At 50.4% G+C, this 27,983-nt stretch overlaps 1 protein-coding gene across 6 annotated transcripts; it reads left to right on the top strand.

Annotated features, from left to right (window-relative positions):
* The first annotated feature begins 49 nt into the window (after positions 1 to 49).
* Positions 50 to 26,724, top strand: Znf385a (zinc finger protein 385A). Of its 6 annotated transcripts, none has more exons than XM_028781129.1 (8): positions 50 to 113; positions 6,769 to 6,905; positions 20,295 to 20,405; positions 22,339 to 22,501; positions 24,242 to 24,484; positions 24,825 to 24,994; positions 25,165 to 25,260; positions 25,396 to 26,724. In XM_028781129.1, the coding sequence occupies exons 1-8, from the start codon at positions 104 to 106 to the stop codon at positions 25,624 to 25,626; spliced, it is 1,161 nt and encodes a 386-aa protein (XP_028636962.1). In that variant the 5' UTR covers positions 50 to 103; the 3' UTR covers positions 25,627 to 26,724. The 6 variants fall into 6 exon arrangements, with proteins under 6 accessions (XP_028636962.1, XP_028636964.1, XP_028636961.1 ...); XM_028781131.1 differs by lacking the exon at positions 50 to 113 and adding an exon at positions 5,644 to 5,745; XM_028781128.1 differs by lacking the exon at positions 50 to 113 and adding an exon at positions 6,155 to 6,172.
* Positions 26,725 to 27,983: the final 1,259 nt, after the last annotated feature.

Genomic DNA, 27,983 nt, shown 5'->3' with positions numbered 1-27,983 from the left:
CCCGCCCCTGCTCCTCCCCGACTCCTCCCCCCGTACCCCCAGTCCGACCAGAACGGCCCCCGGGACAGAAGGACGCGGAACCCCGGGAGCCAGGGTTCCCAGCATGATCCTCGGTGAGTGGTCTCCACGACTCCGGGCTTCGGGTACCTGGTTCCTTCTCACTGGGTCAGCAACCCCCCCTCACCTCGGCACCGCGGTGACTGCGGCCGCCGGTCTGCCACTCATTCCCCCTCCCCCCTCATCTGGCTGCACATCTGGGGTCCCCTCTCTCTTTCTTCCCCTAGCTGCGGTTTCTCCTGGTAACATGGGGAGGGGCAAGAGGAAGGCCGAGAGAGGGAGACCCCCGCCCCATAATGAGAACATTGCGTATTCATGAGGCTCATGAATATTATAAGACAGTGTAGGAGAGACTGTGGGAGGGGGCTGGTCCTGGCCTGGTGGAGTTGAGGTAAAGGTTCTGACCCGTCACCCCCAGCGCCTTCCCCCACCCTTCGGCTTAGCCACTCCGACAGCCTTCTGGGCCCAGGATAAGAGGGAAAGGAGGAAGTGGGGGGCGGAGGAAGAAGATGCTGGGTGTAGCTTCGAGGTGAGTGCGGTGGGAGGTGGGAACCTGACGGGTGAAGATAAGGGGGCTGGGTAGAAGAGCGGGTGGGAAACTGTCCATCCCGGGTTCTTGCGGCTTAGAGCCTGTCTCCGCAGCCATCCTGCCCCGACACGCCGGGACCTGCCCCTCTCTCCCTGAGCCGGCTGCCTGGGCCCTTCTTCCTCTCTTCCTTCTTCCCTTCCACCCCAGCCCTGGGTCAGGGGCTACAGGAGACCAAGGAGAGAAGGAAAGTCAGAGTGGGGGAAGGGAAGTCCCGCTGGGCTCTGACAGCCAGCCCGTTCAGCCTTGGCCACCCCATCTTCATGACCTACATCGGGAAGGGAGCCCCAGGGATGGGGGAGGAGAGGGCCTAGCTGTGCTCCGGACTCCGCAGCAGCCCCTGCCCACAACCCTGCTGCCACAGCAGTGCAGGGCCCGCTCTGACCTCTGCCCTCCACCCTGGCTAGGCCGGTTCCAGGCCCCTGTTTATCGTGAAGCCCCCTACTACTCTCAGACACCTGTGGTCTCCCTGCCCCCACTGAGGACACCTGGCTCTGTGCTAATGCCGAAGGGCTGAACTATATCCCTTGTCCTCATCCCTCTCCCAAGACTCTCTGCCTGTGTTCTCTTCTTCACTAGCCCCTTTCTCCACTCTACCCTCCTTCCTCCATCTAACTGCTGTGTGGCCTCAGCCTCTCTCACGACTTTTATGCCTTGCCTCCCTCCAGCTGGCCAACCATCATAGCTACTTAAATCCTTCTGCCCCAAGGCTGTCTCTAGTAGGTGGTCTGCCTTCGAACACCAGGAGACACCTCAACACAGTTTAGACCCAGGACCCTATCACACAGGCTCCACATTCTGCCTGCTGGTGTGTTCCCTGTACCCTGGGCCAGCTGTAGCGGCTATAGCCTGCTTACCCAGAATAGGCCAGGCTAAACCTTGTTTGTCCTGGTCTGGAGGCCCCAGAAAACTAGGCGTCAGACCCAGATGACCCCTACAAACACCCAGCCACAAGAATCCAAATTCTCTGACGTTGGACCCTGCCATCAACTGGCCCCAACCATCTCTTTGGAGGACACGATAATTAACTCCTTCCTATTCGAAGTCCACAGAGGGGTGGGAACTAGTGGTGCCCTATTCAGCTTAGCTCTTCCTCCCTCCCCCCCCCCCCCGCCCCCTAAAAAACAACCCCCTTAAGAAGGAAGAGAGGGAGGAAACTGCCTGCCAGGGCTCAAGACTCACCTTTAGAACCATACTAAGGTATTCGAGTCTGAATGCTAAGGTCACTGAGTCCTCTTCAAGTCGGTCCTAGAGGAACTCTAAAATGGCTGTACCCAGATCAGCTGAGTGTGGTGGCTCATGCCTATTATCACAGCAGGCTGAGGGAGAGAGAAGGTTATTGGGAGTTGAGGCTAAAGGATGAGTTCGTGGCCAGCCTAGGCTACAGAATGAAAACCTGTCTCAAAACAAAATTAAAGTACACATAAGAATCAGGGCCTCAAGGTTTAAGACCTTGTAGTTCTGAGTTCAGATTCCCTAGGCTACCATTGTCCTTTGCGACTAAGTCCCTGGTTTAGCGAGGGGCAGAAGCCTGGAGAGGGAGGGCTCTTCCATTCAGGTTTCGAAGATTTCCCAAAGCTCTGCAATAAGCCCCTCCCATCCTAGGCATCACCTCCCTCAAAGCCCCACCCCCACCCACATATACCCCGAGGTTATTAGGGCTGGTGTTTTTAGTTGTGCACAATCATCCCCTTGTCTCTTTCATCTTTGACTTCAAAGCCTTTCCAGCTCTCTGCCTGCCTTCTGCCAGGATGAAGGAATTGAGGCAGGGGGGACAGATTCACTGGACTTGGCCAAAAGGATAAGGAGCGAGTTCAAACCTTCCCCTGACCCTAATTTTGATCATTTCCGAGGAAGAAGCTAAAGTGAAAGAAAAAAAAGAGGTGGTTAAAGATGGAATCTCAGTCTCTTGTTTTGCCTCAGAGGCTGGTTCCCTTCTTAGCCTCATGAGGTCCCTTTCACCACCATGATTTTAGTCTCACCCCAGTGAGACAGTCACTAACTCACAGCCCTACCCTAAAGCCTTCCCCGCTCCTGCCCTACCCTGATGAGCCACTCCCAGGGCAGACTCGCCCAAGCTGTTCCTATTCTCCACGTCAAGCCTGCCCAGCCCACCTAAAAAAGCCCAGGGGCCATGGCACAGGACCTGGCCAGACCTTTTAGGGGAAGACGGAAAAGAGAAGCCTTTGCTGAGATGCAGGAAGCTAGATATGGGTTTGACTGTGGGATACTGAATGCAAGAACTACCCAGGGCTAAATGGGGTTTGGAGATGGACAGGTGGATTCGGACCAAGAGTCTGCAAACTCACCCTTGGAAACTGTCTTGAATAGAACGTGTTAACAATCCCCCAGGGAGCGAGGGTGGGGCTCTGTCTGTTGGAGGTAATTACTCTAATGAGCTTCCCTCTAGAGTAGCCTGCCTCAGCCCGACCCTAACTCCTCCCAACCCCACCTTACCAACCTTGCTGCTGCCCTCACCTCCCACATGACAAAAGCCTTGGATTTGCTCCTTCTTCCCCAGCCCTTCCTCTTTTCCTGTCTCCTTTTCCTTCTCCAGTCTACCCAGAAAAGCACAATACTTGAAAACCTTACTCTGGAGCGAGTAAAGTTCCCCACTAGCTGTGTGACCTTGGTCTAGTAATGCCCGCCATCTGAACCAGCTGTCATTTATCATAAGAGAATTCATTTATTCAGCAAACATTTATTGAGTGCTGGCTGTGTCGTGCCAGCACTTTACACAGACTCGTCCAATCCTGTCATCAACTCTGGGAGGCAGGTACTGTTGTTCTGGTTTGACAGATGAGAAATGAGACTGAGCCAGTCAGAGAAACCAGCTACTCACCCAGTTAGTGCACAGTGAAACCATCTCATGGGAGATTGTTTATATAAAGTCCTGTCAATGAATAAGTCTCAGGAGGCTGGAGAGATGGCTCAACAGTTAGCAGCACTTGCTGCTCTTGCAGAGGACTTGAGTTGGGTTTCAGTACCTACATTGTAGCTTACAACCAACCCTTAATTCCAGTTCCAGGGGATCCAGCACCCTCTTCTGGCCTCTGGGGGTAACAAACACTCATACACATAAAAATGAAGCTTTTTTTTTAATTTGCCAGCAGTGGTGGTGTACACCTCCAGGCGCTGCAGAAGCAGAGGCAGGCAGATCTCTGTGAGTTCAAGGTCAGCCTGGTCTGCATGGCTACATAGTGAGTGCCAGGAGAGCCAAGACTATAGTCTCAAAAAAAAAAAAGAAAGAAAGAAAGAAAGAAAGAAGAGAGAGAGAGAGAGAGAGAGAGAGAGAGAGAGAGAGAGAGAAAACAATAAGCTTCAAAATGGCAACTATTTTTCTCAGAAAACGGTGGATGAGCCTGAAGCTTCAAACCAAGAACCCTGGAGCTTTCTTGGAGTGGGAGGGCAGTGAGAGCCTCCCACAGGCTAAGCAAGTGCTCTACCACTGAGCCTCAGCCCCAGGCCTGAAGAGCCCGGTTTCTGCTCACCCAATTCTTAAGATGCCATTTGCCCCTCTCCCACCTCAGATTTCAGGGTGGAGGAGCCATGAGAATTCGGGGGTAGTTCCTCACCACTTGCCCACCTCCCAACTTCCCTCACTCTGCCCTCAACTCATTCCTTTGTCCCACCTCTCTTCTCATCCCAACCCTGTTCCATGTCAGTTCCAGGCTACAAGGAGCTGAGTGGCTTCTGTCTGTTCTCCATCTCTCCTCCTGTAAAGCTAAATGAGGACTCCACACCCAGGAAAAGCAAGGAATTGCTTTCCCCCATTCTCTGCTTAAACCAGATGCGAGCCTGTGCTCAGCGTTAAATGAGAGCCCTCTGGGAGCGATGTAGCAGAGGAAGAATTTGCTAGAGTGCGACAGATGCTGATTTGATTCTCAGCCCTGGATACTTAAGGCTGTGTGGCATCAGCCAAGTTTTTTAACCTCTCTGAGTCCCAGTCTCCTCACATGCTGAGTGGAAGAAATAATACTGGCTACTTTACAGCCATCTCCCAGACTGCCCCATCTCCAAGCTTACATCAGATAAGACTCCGGCTCATTGCCTGGTACATAGCAGTTCTGCAAGTGTTTCTCTGTGGCTTTTTCTGGAACTCATCTCCCTCCTCTGACATGGATTTGGGAGTGGGATCCTAGAGAGTTGACAGCCAGGGACAAGGTCAAGGAGCCAAACGGTGGGGTGGAAGTGCCAGCCCTGAACCAGCTGCTGGGAGTGGGAGCGGGGGACACTGAGAGCACTCGGGTTTCTCTCACCATTCCTGAGGCTCGTTAAGGTTGCCCTGATGTGCCAGGCAATGAGGAAGGGTGGGGCACAGAGGAGAGGCCTGAGAGGACAGACCAGAAGGAGGAGAAGTCTGTCTGTCCCTTCATCTTTCTCACCTTATGGTCTCTGCCCCAGGGTCTTCCTGTCCTCCTCTAGCTCTGCATCCTGACTGTCAGGTTTTAAACTCCCTTCCCACTCTCCCGTCCTTAGCCTCTTCTGTGTCTGTTCCATTTCTAGTCACCTATTCCTGCCTCTGCCACTTTCCCACGTACTCTGTCTCTCTGCGTCTATCTCTATCTCTGTGTTCTCTGTCTCTGTGTTCTCTGTCTCTCTCTCTGTCACACACACACACACACACACACACCATCCCAAATGTGAAGGTGAGGTGAGGCATTCAGACTCCCAACAGTTCAAAGGCCAAAGGCAAACATCCTAGTCTTTCCTTCAGGCCTTAGAATTTAGAAACCAAGCTTCCAGCAGCCTTAACCCCTGTCTGCCTCAGGCACACTGGCCTCCAATGTTGGCATTGGGTGGAAGAAACAGACCCCTCCAGACCTTTCTGGACCTCATTCTCCACCCCCAGCTGTGCCTGAGCCCTCCCCACCCCCTCCCTCTCTCCTCAGATTCCCCTAATCCCTGCTCCCCCGCCCTCCCCTCTGCCCCACTTTTCCAGGACTCTGATTGGCTGATTCAACTGACTGGGCTGGGGGAGGGGGATGGCAAAGGAAGGGGGCAGAGGGCAGAACCAAGGGAAGGGGACGCTGTCAGGCCCAGGCCCCTAGGGGGCCAGGGCCAGGCCACTGCCTGGGGGCAGCAAGTGCCAGCTACAGAAGGTATGACAGGGGTGAGTCAATGGAGGGACAAGAAAGGATCCTGGGGACCCATTACCCTAAGAAGGTCAAGGGAGGTCCAGGGCCAGTCAGGCAGTCTCTTGGTCTGGCCTTTGTTCCAGAAATTCCTGCAGCTGGCAGAGGGTGCTGAAGTAGTAGAGGGCAGAAGGAATTGCCCAACTGATTGACAACAACCACTTCAGGAGGAAGCTGGGCCAGCGGAAACCCTGAGGGTCCTGAGTACCTTTAAGCTGGGTCCTTTGGAACCTGGTAGAGCCTCCTCCAGGACTCCAAGGGGAAGAGAAGACTTGTGGGGTGGTACTGAATGGCTGGCTGGACTTTCATTTCCCCTTAGGGTCACATGCAGGCCCTCCTCTCACAGAGGCGGTGGCCATGGTTCCTCTTGCAGAGCTAGAACTGAGCCTGCCCGGTGAGACAATGGGGTCTGGTAGAAAAGAGGGGGCTGGCTACAGAAGGGTCGGAGCAAATGGCACGGAGAAGTGACAACAATTTTTCAGGAATTATGACCTGAACAGCATTGTAAGTTAGGGAGCCAGATGCAGCAGCCTCTTCCGAATCCAGTCTTCAGTGTCCCCCTCTGGACAGTGGGATACCATCACCCACTTGACTCTGATCTGGGGATGCAACAAACCTCCAGACACACAAAGAACTCCAGACCAGAGGAAGGAATCTGGGATTCAGAGTAGATCCAGAGATATGCTGTCTGCAGCGGAGGTGTAGGCCTTTCTTGGGTCTGTTAAAAGCCTGAAGAGCTTGGGGAAGGAGGATGCAGAATGGGGAAGTGAAAACCACCCTCAAGGGAAGACTGGCCTGTGTCCCCAGTCCCACAGTGGATCTGCTCCTTGAGCAGCAGCAAGGGAAGTGTGTGTATGGCTCACACATGTGTATACTCTGGGGGCACACTGCTGAGTATGGGAGCCTCATCTAGGGAGTAGCACTGTGTGCTTGGGTGGGGTTCCCATGCTCAGTCTTCCTACCCCACAGAATGTTTTCTCTGCCCTTCAGGCAGCCTGAGCCGGGCAGGGCCCCTCCCTCTGCTCCGGCAGCCCCCCATCATGCAGCCCCCAATGGACCTCAAGCAGATCCTGCCCTTCCCACTGGAGCCAGCCCCAACCCTGGGCCTCTTCAGCAACTACAGCACAGTGAGTATTGTCTGTCTCCCTTGTCCCACACCCCTGAACCTCCTCACTCCTGGTCTACCCCGGTGCTCTCCTTCTAGGCCTATTTCATGTTCACTTCCTATGACCCTGTGTTCTTCATGTCTAGTCACTGGATGGCAAGCATTGCTGGCTCTCTGATGCTATAGTAACTGCAATGAGAACAGAGTATGTGCTGAGTTCTCTCTGCCATCCAGACACTGCTCTTTTCCACTCATCCTTCAGTGAAGTGCTCAGCCATACAGAGAATAAGGAGGCCTAACAGGTAGTGCTGTAGGAAATCAAAGAGTTGAGGATGCTGGGTTTGGAAAGAGGCAAGGGGCGAGAAGCACGGCTGAGGTTTTCCTCTGTGTATGTGTACCTGAGCCTGTGTGTGTGTAAGCCTATGTGCAGGTATGCGCAACACACACGCCAGTGTTATATGGGTCCTGGGGGATCAAACTCTGATCATCAGGCTTATACCACTACTTTCTTTTTACCATCTCCAGTTCTCTGGAGTACACAGCTGGGTGGTTAGGATCAGTTTGTTGTTGGAGGGATGGTGAAGTCTTCTATATCTAATAGGAAAAGAAACAGAGAGCTACTTCCCATTCTTTAGCAGGGGAGTGTCTTGGAAAGAGTTGTGATTCAGGAAGAGGACTGTGGCACCCAATAAAGGGGACAAATCCAGAGGAGGTTGTCTGGCCTTACAAGCCTAAATGGGCAGTAAGATTGGGAAGGAGAAGAAGGAAAGACTGGTGAGGTGCTTTCAAGGAAATATTGACCTACCATGGTGACCAAGTGATGTTAAAAGAATTGAGGAGAGGAAGAGGGTGAGCTAAGGATAAGTTCATGGCTCAGGCCTCTGGGAGGCCTGAAACCACCCCTGGCAGAGACAGCCTAACAAAGTAGACACTTGTATTTCTGTTTGACAAATAGGGTCAGAAGCTGAGGCTCAGAAGCATTTAGTAACTGATAGATGTTGGTTGACACAGTATATGCCTAAGATGTAATTCAAACAAGCCCTGAGTTTGATCCTTGGTACTGTATACATGAGGTGTGGCAGAGTACACTTGTAGCCCCAGCACTCAGGAGGTAAAGATCAGAGGACCAGAAGTTCAAGGTCATACTCAGCCCGGCATACTTGACCCCCTGTCTAAAGAGAGTGAGAGAGGGATCTTCAGCTCATAGCTAAAACCTCCAAACACCTCCTAGAAGCCTAAAGCATCCTCTGCACTGCATTCTGACTCTCACAAAGTGTTCGTCATATCTCAACCTTTACGGCATCCTTTGAGGTGGTTGGCGATATTAGCTTTATTTTGCAGATGAGGGGACCTAGCACTGGCTGTAAAAATAGCACTATCCTAGACCCTCGCTAAAAGTAGGGTGAACAGAAGATAGTTTATCCTCGGTGAACTTATACCAGGAGATTGACATATATGCCACAAAGCAGAAGGAAGGTTATGAATACTGTCGCAGAAACACTGACAAGGATGCAATTATAGTACTCGAAAGGTAGAGGCAAAAAGATCGGGAGCTTAAGGTTATTTTCAGTCATGTAACAAGTTTCAGGCCTGAGATTCGTGAGACCTTGTCTCAAAAAAAAAGTAGGTAAAAGGGCTTGAAATACAGCTCAGTGGTAAATAACTTGCCTAGCATGGCTGAAGCCCTATATTCAATTCCCAGCACTGCCAAAAATAAATAAATAAATAAATAAATAAATAAATAAATAAAGCAATTCAATAATAAAAATAATAAAACACTAAACACATACTATATGCTCATAATTGTGCCGTGTTTAGACATAGGAGTCAGTTGGTCACTCCCTGTAGGGAGCCCATGTTTTAGCAGGAATAATAGCAAGTTAACTATAACCCTGATAAAGAGCCATGTTGAAAGCATTTAGTGCCAGGCGGTGGTGGTGCATGCCTTTAATCCCAGCACTTGGGAGGCAGAGTCAGGTGGATTTCTGAGTTCTAGAGTTTGAGGCTAGCCTGGTCTACAGAGTGAGTTCCAGGACAGCCAGGGCTACACAGAGAAACCCTGTCTCGAAAAGAAAAGAAGAAAAAAAAAAAAAGAAAAAGAAAGCATTTAGCTGACATGGGGTATCAAGACAAATCTGCTGGATGTAGGGGGACCTAAAGAGCCAACTGGAGTTAAGCAGGATAAAGAGAAGCAGAAGAAAAAGACTTAACCTAGCTGGGACAAGGACTCATGATTTTTGCTTTGAAGAATCATTAGTAGTTTTTATTTGGAATTGCTTTGTTTTGTTTTTGAAATAAGGGCTTACTGTGTGGTCAAGACTGGTTCCAAACTCTTGGGGATTCTCCCATCTCAGCCCCCCAAGTACTGGAATTTCAGACATGTGTCACAACACACAGAATATCCACAGGGTTGTAAAAGTGGCCTTAGAGAAGAGCTGGAAAGATAGCTCATTCTGCCACCATTCAGAGGACCTCTGTTTGATTCCCAAAACCCACATGGCAGCTCATAGCATCTATAACTCCAGTCCCAGGAGATCTGGTACCCTCTTCTGGCTTCAGAGGACACCAGGCAAGCATGTGGGGCACATACAAACACACAGACAAAATACTTGATACAAAACCCAGTTTGGCAGCACATACATATCCTTAATCCCAGCACCCAGAAGGCAGAGACAGGTGGATCTCTGTGAGTTTGAAGCCAGTCTGGTATACATAGTCAGTTCTAGGATGACCAGAGCTACATAAAGAGATCATGTCTCAATGTCTCAAAAAAAAAAAAAAAAAGAATATCCCCATGAAAACACTTCATACGGCCGGGCGGTGGTGGCGCATGCCTTTAATCCCAGCACTTGGGAGACAGAGGCAGGTGGATTTCTGAGTTCAAGCCCAGCCAGGTCTACAGAGTGAGTTCCAGGACAGCCAGGGCTATACAGAGAAGCCCTGTCTCGAAAAAAAAAAACAAAAAAAACACTTCATACACAGAAAATAAAGCAAAATAAGATAAAATGAAGGTAGATCATTTCAAATTGAATCAAATCACATGAACTATAGCTATTTGGGAAAGTACAAGTGACCCGGTGTAATTAGAACTGAAGGGCAGGGAATGCTGTCCTCTGTCTAAACACCATATTCTCAGGCTCAGCAGCCCGGGAACTGTCCCCATCTACAGAAGAAACACAGAGGTTGAATGACTCATCTGAGACTCATCTTCAGTCCACTCATGTAAATATGTTTTGTTTCTTGTATTGTTTGTTCATCTGGTTTTTGCCTCTGCCTCTGTAAGGTCAGGATTACAGGCATATATGTCTGCCACCCTATCCAGCTATAGCCTAGGGTTTCTTTCTCTTTACTGTATTTATTTTTGCTGTCTCTGTGTGGCAGTACCCTTGTGCCAATGTGTGAGAAGGTCAGAGAACAAGGTCAGAAGGCAGTTCTCTCTTTCCACTGTGAGTTTTGGGGCTTGAACTCAATGTGTTAGGGTTGATGGCAAGCACTTTGATTCACGCAGCCATTTTGCTGTCCCTACACTGGAATTTCTGACTCCCGCCGTTCCATGGAGCCACTGCTTCTAGTGGAGCTCGTTAAAACCCAGAGCACAGCAAGCTGAAGCTGTAGCTCAGAAGGAGAACTCTTTAAAAAAGATTTTTGTTGTTTGTTTGTTGGGGTTCTGGTTTGTTTTGTTTGCTAAATATTTATTTATTTTACTTATATGAGTACACTGTAGCTGTCTTCAGACACAGCAGAAGAGGGCATTGGATCCCATTATAGATGATTGTGAGCCACCGTGTGGTTGCTGGGAATTGAACTCAAAACCTCTGGAAGAGTAACCAGTGCTCTTAACCACTGAGCCATCTCTCCAGCCCCCAGGTTGGTTTTCTGAGGTAGGGGTTTTGTGTGTAACCCTGGCTGTTCTGGAACTTGCTATGCAGACCAGGCTGGCCTCAGACTCAGAGATCTGCCTGTCTCTGCCTCCCAAGTACTAGGATTAAAGGTGTGCACCACCAGCTTAAAAAATATTTTTTTATTATTTTTAGTCATGTGTATGTGTACATGGTGGGTATGTGTGCATGAGTGCTGTTGCCATTGAGACAGAAGGTGTCTTACCTCACATGGGTGCTAGGAATGGAAATCAGGTGATGCGTTCTTTGGTAGAGTATCAGGTACTCAACTGCTAAAGCATCTCTCCAGCTGACTCAGATGTCAGCTTCTGCCTATGATGCATGAAGTCCTGGGTTCAATCCTCAGGACTGACCTTAAAGAAAAAAAATTAATAATAATGAAAGAGTTGGGCATGGTGGTTACACCTGTAACTGTAGAACTCAGGAGACAGAAGTAGGAAGTATGTTCCAGGCACACCTGAGCTACCTAGCAGGACAATCCCCCCCCCAAAAAAAAAAAAAAAGCTGGTGGATGGGGTGAGATGGCTTAGTAGGTCTAAGGCACTTGTCATGCAAAGCTGGTGACCTGAATCCAATCCCTAAAACTTACATAAATGGAAGGAGAGAGCCAATCCCACAAGTTATCCTTTGTCCATCATATGTGCACATGTCCCCATGTGATAATTGTGATAATAAAGTAAAATTAAAAACGTAAAGCCAGCTGGGCAGTGGTGGTGCACACCTTTAATCCCAGCACTTGGGAGGCAGAGGCAGGTGGATTTCTGAGTTCAAGGCCAGCCTGGTCTACAGAATGAGTTCCAGGACAGCCAGGACTACACAGAGAAACCCTGTCTCGAAGAAAACAAAAAACAAAAAAACAAAACAAACAAAAAATAACTTAAAGCCAGGCCTGGTAGCACTGGCCTGTAATGCCAGCTGTTCTAGAAGCTGAGGCATAGAACTGGAGCCAAATAAAAAGAAAAAAACTAAGCTGGAAGGATTATAAATTCAAGGGCAGCTTGGTCTACAGAGTGAGACTGTTGAACACAATTAAGGGGGTCATGGGGGGCAAGGTGGCTTAATGGGTAGAGACGTTTTTCATGAAGCCTAAAGACCTGAGTTCTACCTCAGGGACCCACATGGTAGAAGGAAGAACTTATTCCCGCACACACACATCCACAAAATATAGAAATTAAAATGTAATAAAAAAAAAAGAGTGAGGTGTAAAATACCAGGTAGTGTTTACAAACCTAAAAGAGGAAGGATGATTATATGTGAGTGCTGGAATGTCAACAGGATGGACACCCAAGAAATTACAAATGATGCCACCCTGTGGAAGAAGGAGAAATTACAGTTAGGGACAGAAACATGTTTTAAGATTGGTTTTTATTATTTGAAAATACATGTGTAAGCATGTACAGTTAAGTGCAGGTGCCTCAGGAATGCAGACGCATTAGACACTCTTGGAACTGAAATTATAAGCTGTTGTGAGCCACTCGACGTAGGTACTATGATAAGACCTCAGGTCCTCTAGAAGAGCAGCACATACTCTTTTTTTTTGTTGTTTTTCGAGACAGGGTTTCTCTTTATAGTCCGGGCTGTCCTGTAACTCAATCTGTAGACCAGGCTGGCCTTGAACTCAGAAATCCGCCTGCCTCTGCCTCCCAAGTGCTGGGATTAAAGGTGTGCACCACCACCGCCCAGCTAGCACATACTCTTAACTGCTGAACCGTCTCTATGGCCTGAGTGGTAGGGTTGTTTTTTGCTTTGTTTTGCTGTTTCTGTTTGTTTAAGACAAGGTCTGACTTTGTATCCCTGACTGACCTGGAACTCGCCACATAGAGTAGGCTACTCTAGAATTCACAGAGATCCACCCACCTCTGGGTCCCTAGAGCTGAGATTAAAGGCATGTGCCACCTCACCTGGCTCTGAGGCAGTTTTTTTGGTTTTGTTTTTTTTTAATTTAGTTATTCAGGGATGGAGAGGTGGCTTAGTGGTTAAGAGCACTTATTGATCTTGTAGAGGACCCATGTGGTTCCCAGCTCATAACCATTTATAACTCCAGTTCTAGGGAATTTGATACCCTCTTCTGACCTCCAGGGACATCAGGCACATACATAATATACAGACAGACACACATGCAGATGAAAATAATCATTCATTTAAAAATATTTTATCGATAATATCTATTATTTTATTTGTGTATGTGAGTGCAGGTACAAGTGTGGAGGTTAGAAGAGAGATTAGGAGTTGATTCCCTCTTGCCATCTTTCATACAGGGACCAAATTCAGGTTGTTAGGCCTGCTGGCAAGTGCTTTCCTCTGCTGAGCCACCTCTCCTGACCAAGATGCACTTTTTATTATATTATCATCTCTTGTCATTCATGAGCACTGAATCCAGAACCCCATGAACGACGAGCCTGTGAATGGTAAAGTCTCTTGTATAAAGTGACCCAATATTTACAAATAACCTACACATCTGCTATACTTTGAATTGCTTCTGGTCATTTATAGTATCCATTACAGATGTATTGTTTAGGGAATAATGACAAGAGAATAAAAGTCTGGGGTGGCTAGATGGCCCATGGATGAAGGTGCTTGCTGCCAAGTATGAGGATGTGGGTTTAATCTCTCGGACCTACATGAAGAGAACTGATTCTTACAGGTTGTCCTCTGACTCTCACAAGCACACTGTGGCATGAATGTGTACACAAGAGGTCTACAGACACACACCCACTAAATACGAGAAATAAAAAAATAGTAAAGAGTTCAGAACACAGAGGGTCAACTTCATACCCTTTTATATTTTAAATACTTTTGTTTTATCAAGCTTATTTTGTCATTTTGGTTTTTAAGGTATATTAGTATCATGTATATGTACATATACATACTACAGCATGTGGATGGAGGCCAGGGGACAGCTCCTGGAAGATTGGTTCTCTCCTCCCATGGTGGGTTCCATGGAATGAACTCAGGTCTTCAGACTTGGGTAACAAGTGCTCAAGCCATCTAAGCTGTCTCACTGGCCACACTTTCATTTTTTACCTTTTTAGGGGGCTGAGGGGACAAGGTTTCTCTGTGTAGCCCTGGCTGTCCTGGAACTCAAAGAGATCCACCTTTAATCACACCACTGCCCAGCTATTTTTGGATTTTTGAGAGTGTCTCACTATGTAGTCCTGGCTAGTGGCTAGCCTGGAACTTAGAATTGTAGATAAGGCTAACCTCAAATTTGTGGAGATACTCTTGTCTCTGCCTCTCAAGTAATTTGAATCACCCTGTCCAGACTATGGGGTTTCTTTGTTTGTTTGTTTGTTTGTTTTTTGTTTTGGGGAGCAAGTTTTTACTATGTTGCCCAGGCTGACCTCCAATTCACAAAAATAATTATACTTCAGGCTTCTGAGTGCTGAGATTCCAGGCATGAACTACTACACCACCAAGCTTTCTTCTTTTTATTACTTCTGTCCATCTGTCTATCCATCTATCCATCCATCCATCTATTTATCTAGACAGGTCTTTTTTTTTCTTTTCTTTTTTTTGGTTTTGGTTTTGGTTTTTCGAGACAGGGTTTCTCTGTTTAGCTCTGGCTGTCCTGGAACTCACTCTGTAGACCAGGCTGGCCTCGAACTCAGAAATCTGCCTGCCTCTGCCTTAGACAGGTCTTTCTATATAGACCTAAATGGGCTATAACTCACTCTGTAGACCAAGCTGGCCTCAAACACTCAGAGACCCATTTGCCTTTCCCTCATGAGTACTGGTAAAAGCATGCACCATCATACCAGCTGTATATTTTATTTATTTATTGTGAGGGTGGGGGTGGAAATGTGTACATACATACCACAGCATGCATGTGTGAGTCAGAGAAAAGCTTGTGAGAATTGGTCCCCTCCTGTCCACTGAGTTTTCTTCCTTCTATTGCATAGGTTCTGGGAATTGAACTTAGATCATCAGACTAAGAAACTGGTGTTTACCCAGTGAGCCCTCTACACACACACACACACACACACACACACACACACACCCTTTTTAAGTGCAAGATAAAGAGTGCCTCAAAATATGTTTGGAGCCAGGTGTGGTGGTTCAGCATTCAGAATGCTGAGGCAAGAGGATCTCCATGAATTTCTAGCCAGCCTGGGCTACATGGTGAGTTCCAGGTCAGCCTGAACTAAAGTAAAACTTTGTCACTGACAAAGAGTAAAGCCTGGGGATACAGCTCAGTGGTAGAGTACTGATATGTGTGAGACCATGGGTTCAAGCCCCAATACCCGAGAAGGAGTGAGTAAATAAATTATAGGGATAAAGCTGTGACTATCAATAGACCTGGGAGTGCAGCAGGGTGGCAAACAGCATCACTGTTAGCATATGACTTCTAGGATATGAACTGATGCTGCAAACTCCTTGCTTTATAAACTTAGGCAAATCATTTAAGCATCCCAAACCTTAAATTTACCAACTGTAAAATAGATATTGATCAGCCCTGGTAGCACATGCTTGTAATCCACAGCACCTGAAAGGCTGAGGCAGGAAGATCACAAGTTCAAGGACAGACTGGGCTACATAGTAAGACTGTCCAACAAACAAACATGGTGGGAGGGGCAGTAATAGTACAAATTCACAAGGCCATGTGGATTGTATTACAAAACCATAATGCCTAGCACCGAGTTAGTGTTCAGAGTTTTGCCACCTGATCACTGTTATTTAAGGGAAAGGAGGAAGAGGAAGGTTGGATGACCATCGCTGTGGCCTTGGAAAATTTAAGCTGAATTGGGTAGTGGGAACAGGAGGAGGCTCTGGCCAAAGAAACAGAATGAGCAGCTGGAGAGGTTAGGGAGGTAAGTCTGCTCTGTAGAGGTGGAGAGGGCAAGAGAGAGTATCTGGTTGCATGACAGTTCAGATTCTGCAGAGCAATGAGGACTGCAGAAACACTGCACACCCGCCTTCAGAAGGCCTGTGCAGCTGCTAAGTCCATGGCTTTGGAGTCAGGCTGCTCAGGTTTAAATTCAAATCCCAGTCCAGTAACTTACTAGCTTATGACCTTGAGCAAATCATCTAACCTCTCTAAACCCCAGTTCCTTCATCTATAAAGTAAAGATAATAATAGTTCTTACTTCAAGTCGCAGTTGTGATGATTAAATTAGATAATCCAAGCAAAGAGCCCGGTGCAGAGCTGGCACATTCCAAGGGCTCAATCGACAGTAAGTGGTAGCAGTGGAATTATGGCAGTCTCTCCCTGTGGGTTAGTATCTCTCTTCTTCTCTCCTACATGAACAGTTGCTGCCCCTCCGACGTTTGCATTATTATCTTTCCTCATTCTTTCCACGTTCGGTCCACTGTTTGACTTTACTCTTGGACATCCATCACTGTCTCCCAAAGATGACTTTTCTCAAACCAGTATCCAGCTTCACTTATCTCTCTGGTCGCTGCCCTGGGCTAGGATGGTCGCTCTGAGACCCAAAATGAAGTGTCCTAGCCATGGGGAAGTCTTTGGCCTTCTCAGTACTGCCCCACTTGACCACCAGAGGGCAGTAAGTGCACGAAGCGTATCTCTGGGAACCTGGTTCTGGAGCAGGTGTAGAACACATAAGAGGAGGTAAAAAGAGGTTAAGCGGCAACGTCCACCACTTTGAGGTCGCTTCTGCTCAGGCAGCCCTCGGCTCCACTGACCAGAGAAGTCGCCCAGAATCTTCGGTACCCGGGCTTGGTTTCCCACCCACGTGAGCGAAGTGACTTGTTAAAAGCAGGGGCACAGGGGTTGTGTACAGAGAAGCTGGGGAAGCGTTGTATAGGAAAAGCTGTCAGCAGAGAGGCACGGAGCAGGGTGGAAGGGGTGAAAGAAAGGACAATGTCTGAGCTAGACGAACACGGTCACGCATAGGACTGGTGCGGTCACTGGACCCAGGAAGGAACCCAAGTGCTGGTAGCCGAGGTCATCAGGTCAATGCCCCTGCCGCTTGGCTGAGAGGCCCCGGGCCGGAACAAGGCCTTTCCTGGAAGCAGTGTCTGGTCGCGGTCCCTAGCTTTCTCCGCCGGAGCCCCCCGGCCTCCCTCTCCTGTGCCCTGTCCCCGCCCCCGTTCCCGGACCGCCCTCAGCCCCGCCTCCAGGGCGGGCTCCGGACCGACCGGCGCCGCCTCCCTTCCTCCCAACCAGCCGGGCCTCACAGCCCCGAGCCGCCCGGGCAACGAGCGCCGCGTCTCCGGCCCGCCCGGCCGGCCAGGCTCGGCCCCCGCCTGGGTCTGCCGCCCCGGGCCATGGAGCCGCTGCCACCAGGGCCCCGCAGGGTAAGCCACCCAGCCCCTCCCTCCCCGCCTCCGCGGCTGCCGCAGCGCCCCCCCACCCCATCCCCGCCCGCCCTGCGGGGCCGGCCACCTCTCCTCTCGCCCAGTCCTCGACCGTCGCCCATCCCCCACGCGGCGCGGCCCTCACCGATCTCTGGAGCCCAACTGGCGCCCCCAACTACTGCCACCTTGTTGGATACGCTAGCCTCTGCTTCCCAGGTCCTTGGAATCCCCCAAATCACAGACTTGCCATCGGTCCTACACCTACCTTTATATCACCGTGCTGCCCAGACCTCTCTTCTGCCTTGCCCGCTTCCCAGCAACCCTTCCCCACCAACTCGCCCGACCTGCTCTTTGGACACCCTCAGCTCCCTCTTCCCCTTGTCAGTCCTGTCTGCTCCTCAGGTCTTTCCATCCCTGCCATTCCACCCCTTTCTCTTGTCGCCTTTTTTTGTGGGGTGGGTGGGGTAGGGAAGTGGGTTGTTGAACAAGGGGCAGTGGGTTCCATCCGATAAAGGGCAGCGAGAGGAAACCTAATCATAGCAGGCCCCCTCCTGCTCCTGATCTGGTTTCCCTCTTCCTTGCCCTTCCCTCCTTGCCTGATTCGTTTCGCCCAGTTTCAGGGAGCCTTTCCCCTTCACCACTGTTGGAGGGCAGGTGGGAGGGGTCTGCTTTGGAGAGTTTGCCAGGGTGTGTCTAGGCCAGTTCCTGAGGGAAGGGTCTCTAGAATGAAATGGGTCTTTGGAAGCCTCCACCCTTCCCTAGGGAGCCTTCATCTAGGTCACCGGGGCCTCCTGACCTTGGTTTAGAGGAGCACCTCAGTGGCTCACATTCCACCTACTTGGGGATTGGGGCCCTGAGCCCTCACCTTCAACCAGCTGTCTCCTCAGTCCCTGGAAGAAAGAGTGGGGTAGGCTGGCTTGGCTCCCTCCATTTCTTGTTCCATTCCCCAAACTGCTCACTCCTGAAGAGGGATCTGGGTGGAACCTAGACTTTTAGGGGATGGAGACTGGGATCATCAGTCCACAAGTCATCCTTGGGATTCTTGGCCTTAGGCCTTTCTGGGAACTGGCTGGAGTGATGATACAGACAGAACCAGGAGACTGCTTTCTCCTCTCCATCATCCTATTCTCTCCCTTCTGTTTTTATACGACTTAGGTTTCCTGGCCCAGATTAGGTTTCTGTTTGGGCGGAATTCCCATTCCCCACCCAGTGTATGAGGAAGCCCAGGGCTCACTAGAACCCTGGGGCAGAATTAGGTGAGGGAATGTCTCTGAAAAAAGAAGGACTGAGGCCTGGAGACTAGAAGCTGAGAGCAGCAATCTGTCTCCCCTCTCTCATTAAAGCCTGTCTCTAACTTTCTTTCTGCCAAACATATCATACATTTGTACAGATAAACACACAGCTGAAGATTACACAACCTGACTATCTGCAGTGTCAGCAAAGCCCCCAATGAAGAAATGTTGATCTTCAAATGATACACACAGTATGTGGCACTCATTCTCACGTCACCCTTTCACGCACTGATGGAAGGCTGTCTAATGCTCATGGGTGCACACACATACACACACACACATTCCTTCCTTTCTCTCTCCCTTTCTCTGTCTCTGTCTCTCCCTTTCTCTCTCTCCCCCTCTCTCTCTCTCTTTCTCTCTCTCTCTCTCTCTCTGCTACTTTGACTTTTCCCTGTATGTGATTGGGGCTTTCAAGAAGTTTGTGGGAGGTAAAGACAGCCACTAAGAGGGGCTGCTTCTGGCCAAGGGCAGGCTAAGAGACTGACACTTGTCACACAGGTTATCATAACTCAGTCATGGCTCCAACATCCACTACTACCAAAATGGAACAGACATAAGCCAGCACTCAGTTCACTGAGACCCTGAAGCCCCATTCTTGATAGTAACTTCAATCAGCTGGAGAGACTCCTGTGGGAAGCAGGGAGAAGATTTTTTTTTTTTTTTTTTTTTTTTGTTGGTTTTTGGAGACAGGGTTTCTCTGTGTAGCCCGGGCTGTCCTGGAACTCACTCTGTAGACCAGGCTGGCCTCGAACTCAGAAATCCGCCTGTCTCTGCCTCCCAAGTGCTGGGATTAAAGGCGTAAGCCACCACAGCCCGGCTAAGGGAGAAGATTCTTGTTGTATCCCTCATATTGTCTCATGGAAAACCCTAAGACCTGAGCATAGAGAGAGATTTAAGTGAATTGCTAGGGACCCCTCAGTCACCAGCAAACATGTCTTAACCCTCTCCCCCTTAGAAGATAAGCTTTCAGTCCTGAGTTCTAAGACATCCCAACTATACTTAGTCTGTGTGACCCTGGCTGCATTCCAGGCTCTCCCCTCCCTGGCCACCAGGGGGAGAGGGGGCAGAACTGCTCAGAGTAGCTGTTTCTGTGCCTTTGGCTCTTTAGCTGTATCCCTTGATTATCAGAAGGCCTCAGAGACAATCCTGTCCTTTTCTCTGCTCATGTGAACTTCTGGCAGGAGACTGCAAAGACATCTTCTGGCCCAGGGTGGAGCAGAGAAGGTTCCCAATCCCTCCAACAGCTCTGCCCTGAAGCCCTGCTTATGCTGACAGTGGAGAGAAGGTTCAGAAGGTCCTGGGCTCCCTCAGACCATATCAGTTATTCCCATTCTTCTCTTGCCCATTCTTCAATAGAACCACCAATTCTCTCCCAAGTTCCTGTTTCCTGTTAGAAGCTACTGACTTACAGCGATCCAGAACCTAAATGTGTTAGGATGAGGTAGGGCCCAGGGAAGTAAAACTGGGAAAATATGTCTCCTGGAACCAAAAGCTGCACTTGGCAGACAGTTGTACCCCAGAGTAGGGCCAGAAGGATTTAGGAGCCCTAGAACCTCTCTCTGATGTGTTGGGACTGCCTATCAGTGGCTTTTGACAGATTTGCCTCACGGCAAAAGGTAGGCCAAGGAAACAGACAAGAGTTGAACCTTCATGGTGTATGGTAAATCAGAATAAGAGTCTAGGTTCAACTTGCAGCTCTGCTGTTAATTCATGATGTGGCCTTGGACAGACCACTTCCACTTCCTATGAAATGGGATTGTTGGGTCCAGTGTGTCTATCGGGTCCCTTCCAGGACTATGAAAATTGGGCTGGAGAGAACCAGAAAACAGGCTCAGTGACCTTAGGCACCTTTGAGGCCTGGGGCAGGTCTTAAGAACCTTGGTTCACCTCAGCTGGTGGGGGAAAATGGAGGTGGTAGATGAGCTTGTGCAGGGGTTCCTAGCTCACCCTAGCCAACGTCCACAGATGGACCCTGTACAGAAGGCTGTGCTCTCCCACACATTTGGAGGACCCTTGCTCAAGACCAAGCGTCCAGTCATTTCCTGTAATGTCTGTCAAATCCGCTTCAATTCTCAGGTAAGAAGCCCATCCACTTCCTTCTGGCAATAGGGTGGGAAAGCCGTGAGTCCTTGAGGGAGGTCAAGCGCTGGTGGCTTCGAGTGAGGGGCAGTGACTAAGGGTAGCCCTGGGAGGAAAATGGCAGGAGTCAGTGGAAAGCTGGTTAGAGACTAGTGTATGCTATGCCTTTTGTTTGCCGTTTTTGTTTGTTTGTTTGATGCAAGGTTCCTTTGTACAGTCCTGGCTGTCTTGGAACTCAGTCTATAGACCAAGATGGCCTCACATTGAGGGATTTGCCTGCCTCTGCCTCCTGAGTACTGGGGTACTGGGATTAAAGACATGTGCCACCATGACGTTTCCTTTCCTTCGCCTTTTTTGAGACAGGGTCTCTCTACATAGCCCTGGCTGTCCAGGAACTCACCTGCATGCAGTATGACACCCAGCCCAGCTTTCAGCTCCTTTTTTTATTTTTTATTTTGAGGCATGGCTTCAGAAATTTCCCAAGCTGGCCTCTCCCTTGTAGCCTGGACAGTACTTTTCAATCCTCAGCCTTATAAGTAGCCTGTGCCGACAGGCTTGGATATTGCTGTGTGTTCTGGCAGGAAGTAGACAAATCCTCTAAGGCTGGCCCTTCTCTCCTTTGGGGTTGAAGCATTCCCTCCTCAGAGTGCCTGGAAATCTAGGAGTCAAGGAAGGTATATGGTCTCTAACCTTCCATCTGTGGGTGCTAAGTTTGATCTCACAGGCTCTCTACAGAACCCAGTTCTCCTTTGGTAACTGCTGAGCTGCCTTTTCTTCTTCACCCCAACTTCCCACATTCCTCCTCTCCCTACCCCTTTCTTACCTCCCTCCGAATCACATTGAAAGTCTAGGACTTTCCTCATGAGGAGAAGCCTCTCAGATTTCCTCCCTCTAAAGCTCCATTGGGATTTCTGTTTAGGTCCGGATTTTGTAGGGGTGCAGGCTCTAAAAGCTTTAAGAGAAAAACAGCAGAGCCTTATTCTGCTGAGCAGGGAAAACACGTTCTGTTTTTTCTACCCAGCACATGTATACACATGCACAGGCCTCCTATACAGCAGGGCCCTGTACACCACTACTCCTGACAATCTTGTTTCCCAGCCCATCCACACCTTCATTTCTACCCCTGTTTAGGTGACCTTGTGACTCTAATATTATGCATTCTTAGTGGTGGCACAAATGGGAGAGGAGAGTATGGGCAGGCAGTAGGTGGATGGAGCCAGAACCAAACTAGTGTCAGGCCTCATTGCTTAGACTCCAGGCATCCTCTCTTCCAACCCTGACTCCACTTGCTGTTAGAGGGAACAAGATTGGAAGAATAGAAAGCCAATAACAGACAGCTCACCCCCTTTTTTGCCTCCCTTTCCCTCCCCTATAAAGTTTCTGTGTTTTGACAGCTGTCTCTGCTGCTGTCTCCTGTCTCCAGAGCTGGGCTTGAGTCCAGGGTCCTCCAGGGTGTCCACAGACAGAGGCTCCAGGGAAAATGAGGCCTAGAAGGAAGTATCAGGACACAGCTAGTAAAACAGCAGAGCAGGATCCTGAGCAGAAGAGGAGGAACTCAGGCACCTGGGATCTGAGATGCCAACTAGTTTTGTGTTCTACCTCCCCCAGCTCAGCATTCTCTTGCAGGCTTGAAGGTCCCCTCCCTCTACTCAGGACTAGGTGGGGGGCCTGAGTCATCATCCAGGTCCTGGGTGTGGTGGTAGAGTACAGACTAGACTAGGCCAGGGTCCAGATTCCCAGGGACTAAAGCTTAAGAAGCCCATCTGAGCCACAGCAATAACCAGGCGTGTCAACATGAGCTCTACACAGCAGAGGTAAAGGCTGAGCACACTGCAGCCTGCTGAGGCCACCTTGAGACCTGAAGGAGCTCTGTGGGGTGTAGTAGATGAAAGGTGATCTCAGACTCCATGTTCTTCCTCCATCCTTGAAGAGCCAGGCTGAGGCGCACTACAAGGGTAATCGCCATGCCCGAAGAGTCAAAGGCATCGAAGCTGCCAAAACCCGAGGCAGGGAGCCTAGTGTCCGGGAATCAGGAGATCCAGCTCCAGCAGGCAGCACCCCTCCAAGTGGGGATGGTGTAGCCCCTCGTCCAGGTGTGTCAACGGATCTCTGTCTTTCTTTCCCAATCCCCAGAACTCCCCACTCTGATCCTCTCCTCCTTCCTTAGTCCCCATTCCCACTAACGCCCAAGGTGAGTCCTGGAGCCAGGCATAGTGATGTCAAAATTCCATCCTGTCACCCTACCCACCCCTGTCTTAGCTCTTCTCAACAGAGTCCCTACTGTCTGTCCTCTCCACTGCCCAGTGACTCAGCAAGGGGCTAGGGTGGGGCCGCCTGGCAAGCATCCCCAGGAGCAGAAAGACATTCATCTGATCCAGATGAAGCCCCTCTGTGCTAGCCAGGCTTCCCTGGAGGCTGAGGGCCAAGTGCCCTGGAGATTCCCTAAATGATCTTGGATGGACCTGTGGACTTCTTAGAGCCAAGTTAAGAAAGAGAAACTCTTTAAAGAAAAAAATCTTTTTCTTTTTCCGCTTTACAGAAAGCAGTTCTGCAGTTCCTCTCCCCTCATGGCTGATGGCTGTCCTCAACTCTAGTTCCAAGGAACTGGGACTGAGAGGATATGGAGACAGAAGGATATCAGCCACCCCCACCCTGGGATTACCACATCAGATATCAGTCATGGCCAACTCCAGAGAAACCTAACATTCCCCTGGTCCTCATTTGCCCCACCCTAAAAATAATGAGAAACAAGTCTCTATATCACCAGCTTGGGATCCATGTCCTCGCTGTGACTACACACACACACACACACACACACACACACACACACACACACACACAGAGGTAAACAGACACCCAGAACCACCCTCTAACATTCCAAGATCGGGGGGCCAGGCCTGAGTTCTAATTGTCCTCTGTCTGATTCTGAGTCTTGGTTCAGTTTATTAGCACTTGAATAAAACAAGGACGGGAAGAGTTGGTGGTGGTGACAGTTAACATTCCTTAGCTACTATTGTTATAGGTGCTTTATACACATCACTTCATGTACTCCCTGCACACTTTCTGAGGACACGAGGTAGATACGTGTACCCACACTGCTTTCACAAGCATCCTGTCCAGTTTGATGAGGATGTACTGTCTGGTTTGAGATGAAGTTGGAAGATGTCGTTGAATGAGTAGGAGACACAAAGGCGGGATCATAGGATAGACAAGCATATGTACCCGCAGGGGTTAAGAATTCTTCCACCTTCTCTTGCTCCCACCACAACCCTCCCCATGACCCGGAAACTGGATCATCTGTTGGAGCAAGAGTGGGAGTACTAGAGTTTCCCCTGTAGAAGCAAGAGCCTGGTGCAGAGGCCTGGGGCCTGTGCATCTTTAATCGAACCATGAATTATAGAGCAGCCTGGATCCCTGCTTCTTCCCTCTTTGGTTCTTGTTTCTGTTTCCCTCTGCTATGCTTACATCTGCCTCTCCTGACTTTCCCTCCACCTCATTCTGCACCTTTCCGTAGCCCTGTGGTGTACCTCCCTGAGGGTCAGGCAAGACTTTGGGAAGGGGTGATCCTGGCAGGAAGCCCAGGTTGGGCCCCCAGGTTATGATGGGACAAATCCTGGGTGTCTGCCTTTACCCCTGGTGGGAGTGAGCCAGGCATTACAATCGGACACCCAGCCAGTGGCAGCTGCAAAGAATTTGGCTGTGGCCCAGGACATGAGAACATGTGTGTTGTAACAGGGTGGGGACTGACTCCTGGGCCCTTACCCTCAAGGAAGTGGGGGTGGGCCTCCACATGAAGAGCCATTTGGGATGACCCCATGTTTCTTCCACAACAGTTTCCATGGAGAATGGCCTGGGTCCAGCCCCAGGATCCCCAGAGAAACAGCCTGGCTCCCCATCCCCTCCCAGTGTTCCAGAGTCTGGACAGGGTGTAACCAAGGGTGAAGGGGGAACTTCAGTCCCAGCTTCCCTGCCTGGGGGTAGCAAGGAAGAAGAAGAGAAGGCTAAGCGTCTGCTCTACTGTGCACTGTGCAAGGTGGCTGTGAACTCCCTGTCCCAGCTTGAGGCACATAACAAAGGTATGGGTCCTCTACTCCCAAGCAGTCTCCTGTCCTCAGCTCACTCTCACCCCCACTCTGTGTCCTAACACCCCTGCCTTCCAGCATTGCTGAAGATCCTCTAAGACCTACCAGTGTGTCTCCTTTCCCAGACATCTCCCCTATTCCTTAGCCTCTTGCTTCCTAATTCACCTTCACACTTCCCCAGACCCATTTGAACTAGAAGGGACCCATAGGACTTTAAATAAATTCCACACTTGTCTCCTTCCTTTACACATTATAACTGGGAAGGTGGGCATTTGAGGCCTGGTAGGCCTGTAGAATTTTTCAAATGCCCTCACCTCCTATCTCTGTGGGCCAGGTACTAAGCACAAGACAATTTTGGAGGCCCGAAGTGGGCTGGGACCCATCAAAGCTTACCCTCGGTTGGGGCCTCCCACTCCTGGGGAACCAGAGGCTCCTGCCCAGGACCGAACCTTCCACTGTGAGATCTGCAATGTCAAGGTCAATTCGGAGGTCCAGCTGAAACAGGTATGTCCTACATCCATCCCAGGGTATCTGAATAGTTTGACCCACTGAAAGGAAGGGAACTTGGGTAAGGACCACTCAGAAGGAAGCATGGCCCAGTGCTTAGCAATGGCCCTGCCTCTGGGGATTACTCTTTACTGAAAGCTCACAGCCCACTACCCACTGCACCACAGCACATCTCCAGCAGGAGGCACCGAGATGGCGTGGCTGGGAAGCCCAACCCTCTACTGAGCCGGCACAAGAAGCCTAGGGGCGCTGCAGAGCTGGCGGTGAGGCCTGGATGCTGGGGAAATGGGCTATGGGAGGACCCAGGAAAGCTTGAAAGGGATCTGGGCAAGCCGGCAGAGGTTGGGCTTGTTGGACTACTGGCCCGACCTCTGTCCCCATCTTTCTGCCTGCTGCAGGGCACGCTGACTTTCTCGAAGGAGCTGCCCAAGTCCCTGGCCGGTGGCCTGCTCCCCAGCCCCCTAGCGGTGGCTGCGGTGATGGCCGCTGCAGCAGGCTCTCCGCTGTCCCTGCGCCCAGCTCCAGCTGCACCTCTTCTGCAGGGACCACCGATCACACACCCTCTACTCCACCCTGCCCCAGGACCCATCCGAACTGCGCACGGACCCATCCTCTTCTCCCCCTACTGACCTCAACCCTGAACCCCTCCCATTGAATCCCCCACCTCCAGCCGGGACCCAGGTCTCCGGGCTCCCAGCCCGCCCCTCCTCCCGGCGCTCCCTGAATGGTCTCTCCTTCCCCCCACCCCGAGGTACGGGGTTCCAGGAAAGGGGAGGGGTAGCGGGGGAGGGGGGCTTCAGAAGGGGGGGAACACCCCAGATCTCAGGGAACCCCGCCCCCTGCCCTTCCCTCTCCCCTAGAAAAGAGGGGGGCCGTCTCACCCCCGAGCCCCCTCGGAGACACCCCCTCCCAAAAGCCATGTCCATCCAACCCTTCCCCTCCAAACCTAGCACAAAACGGGGTTCACAAGCCATGGTCGGGGCCCGGGGGGAGAACATGGATTTTCTTGGCAATAAGCGGACTCTGGGACTCCGGCTCCCCTACCCCAAACTAAAGCGCTTCCGTGAACAACCCCGTCCTCCGCAGGAGGAGGGGAACAGGCGGGATCCTGGGTCCCTCGTAAGCACTTTGGTTTTACCGCCTGCAACCTCACTGTGCCCGCCCCGCACCATGCCCCAGCCCCAGGTCCAGTCGGGCCCATCACAGGGGGCAGCACTTGGGGGTATCTCAGGCACTTGGGTGGGACCAAGGAGATGCCCTCATAGACCCTTCCCTCGCCTTCTTCCTCCCCGGTCCGGGTTCCATTCTTTTCACCAGCACCCATCGCCCAAGGGGTACCAAGGGGGGCAAGGGGTGTCCAGTCCAAGCCCACCCCCGCCTCGCCTTCCGCAAAACTGTGAGCAAAAAGCAATAGAAGCCTCGCCCCCGCCCCGGCCCGTCCCTTTCCGCAGGATCTGCCGTCTGTAGCCTCCTCATTCCAGTTCCTAGACCTCATGGCTGCCCCCTCCCGTGACACCTCCACTGCACAACTCGGGCGGGGGCGTGACCCCCAACCTGTCCCTTCTGTGGTTTCCGTGTGGTCAGCCCTTCCAGCCGCCGACCGGGGATGGGGACCGGTCCCCACTGGCCCTCCCCTCCCCATGGACTCTTTCTGCTTGACAATGTAGCAACCCCCTCCCTCTTTCTCTCTCCTTGACAATAAAGTCTGGATTTGTTCTGCCCTCCCGCCCAGGACTCAGACTCTTTGTTTGCTGTTTCGGTAGCGATTTTCTCGGAAGATGTGTCTTATGGTGAGGAAGTCCGACACCTAAGGAGGAAAATGAGATTAGGAAGAGGCTTTGTAAAGCCAGCAGAAACTCCAGGCCCTGTCTAGCTGGTGTAAACTTGGCTAGAAAGAAATCGTGTCGGAGACTACAGTTTAAACTGTTGAGAATTCGCTAGAACTCCACTAGGCGGCGCTAAGGACGCATAAAAGGAGTCTCTCGTTCGATAATGTATTTCTTTCAATTCTAGTGAGGGGGATCTAAACCCAGACGAAGGAAGGAACCGAGACTTCTGTGACTCTGTTGGGAACCCACGCCAACAAGACAGGCAGGGGAGGGAGGGATGGGCCTCATATACTAATTCTTGATCAGTTATTGTCCTGTATGAGCCTCAGTTTCCTAATCTGAAAATCCGACAAGCAGGCTTGAGTTTTTTAAAGAATCCTTTGAGACCTATATCCAAGACCACCAAGGCTGTGCCATCTGTAGATCTGCTACATACAATACTCTCTCATCAGGTCCCAGATGGCCTGTGGCTGGAAGGTGCCCCCAGAATCCAGCCCAACTACATAGTCTCAAGAACTGTGAGTAACACAGCCCTCCACCCCATGCCATCTAGCTCTACTGGGCAATAGGCAAGAAAAAAAAAAAGTAAAACCTCAGACACAAACCAGTCTTCATTGGTCCCATGATTGGTCATCTTTTTCACATCTCACTTCCCAGTCTTGCTGAAGACAGAAGCAGGGAAGGTAGGATGTTGATTGAAAGAGGAAGGAGAGAGAAATAGGGGCCCCTAGGTTTATCAACTAAAGTGGAGCCCCAGCTAGTGGGGGTTTTAGTTGAAAAAAAAAAAAAAGCACTGGCTGCTCTTTCAGAGGATCCAGATTCAATTCCCAGCACCCAATGAGTGATTAAGTAATTCCAGTCCCAGGATACCTGAAGCCCTCTTCTGGTGTCCCTAGACACCAGGCATGCACATGATGCAGAGACATAAATGCAAACAAAACACCCATACTCTGAGTGCTGGGATTAAAGGCATGGACTTTCCTTTAGAGAAAGGAATGAAGGAATGGGGAACTTAGTAAGTAAGGGTGCTTCCTTCCAAGCCTTAGTCCTTGATCCTTAGAGCCCCTTAGAGCTCCCTCAAGTTATTCATCCATCTGCACTGTGGCATGTACATCCCCCACTCCCCTGACATACACACACAAAATAAATAACTAAAC

The sequence above is a fragment of the Grammomys surdaster genome, unplaced genomic scaffold, assembly GCF_004785775.1.
Source record: "Grammomys surdaster isolate TR1022 unplaced genomic scaffold, NIH_TR_1.0 374, whole genome shotgun sequence".
NCBI lineage: Eukaryota > Metazoa > Chordata > Mammalia > Rodentia > Muridae > Grammomys > Grammomys surdaster.
This window is presented reverse-complemented; position numbering and strand designations above follow the sequence as displayed.

What these genes read in the sequence shown, in the direction of transcription:
- Znf385a (XM_028781127.1), top strand. Translation starts at nt 6,633, where the DNA reads ATGGCTCACACATGTGTATACTCTGGGGGCACACTGCTGA. An exon ending in TCTTCAGCAACTACAGCACA is followed by an intron (nt 6,906 to 20,294) that starts GTGAGTATTGTC and finishes CAACGTCCACAG; the next exon opens with ATGGACCCTGTACAGAAGGC. An exon ending in TGGTGTAGCCCCTCGTCCAG is followed by an intron (nt 22,502 to 24,241) that starts GTGTGTCAACGG and finishes CTTCCACAACAG; the next exon opens with TTTCCATGGAGAATGGCCTG.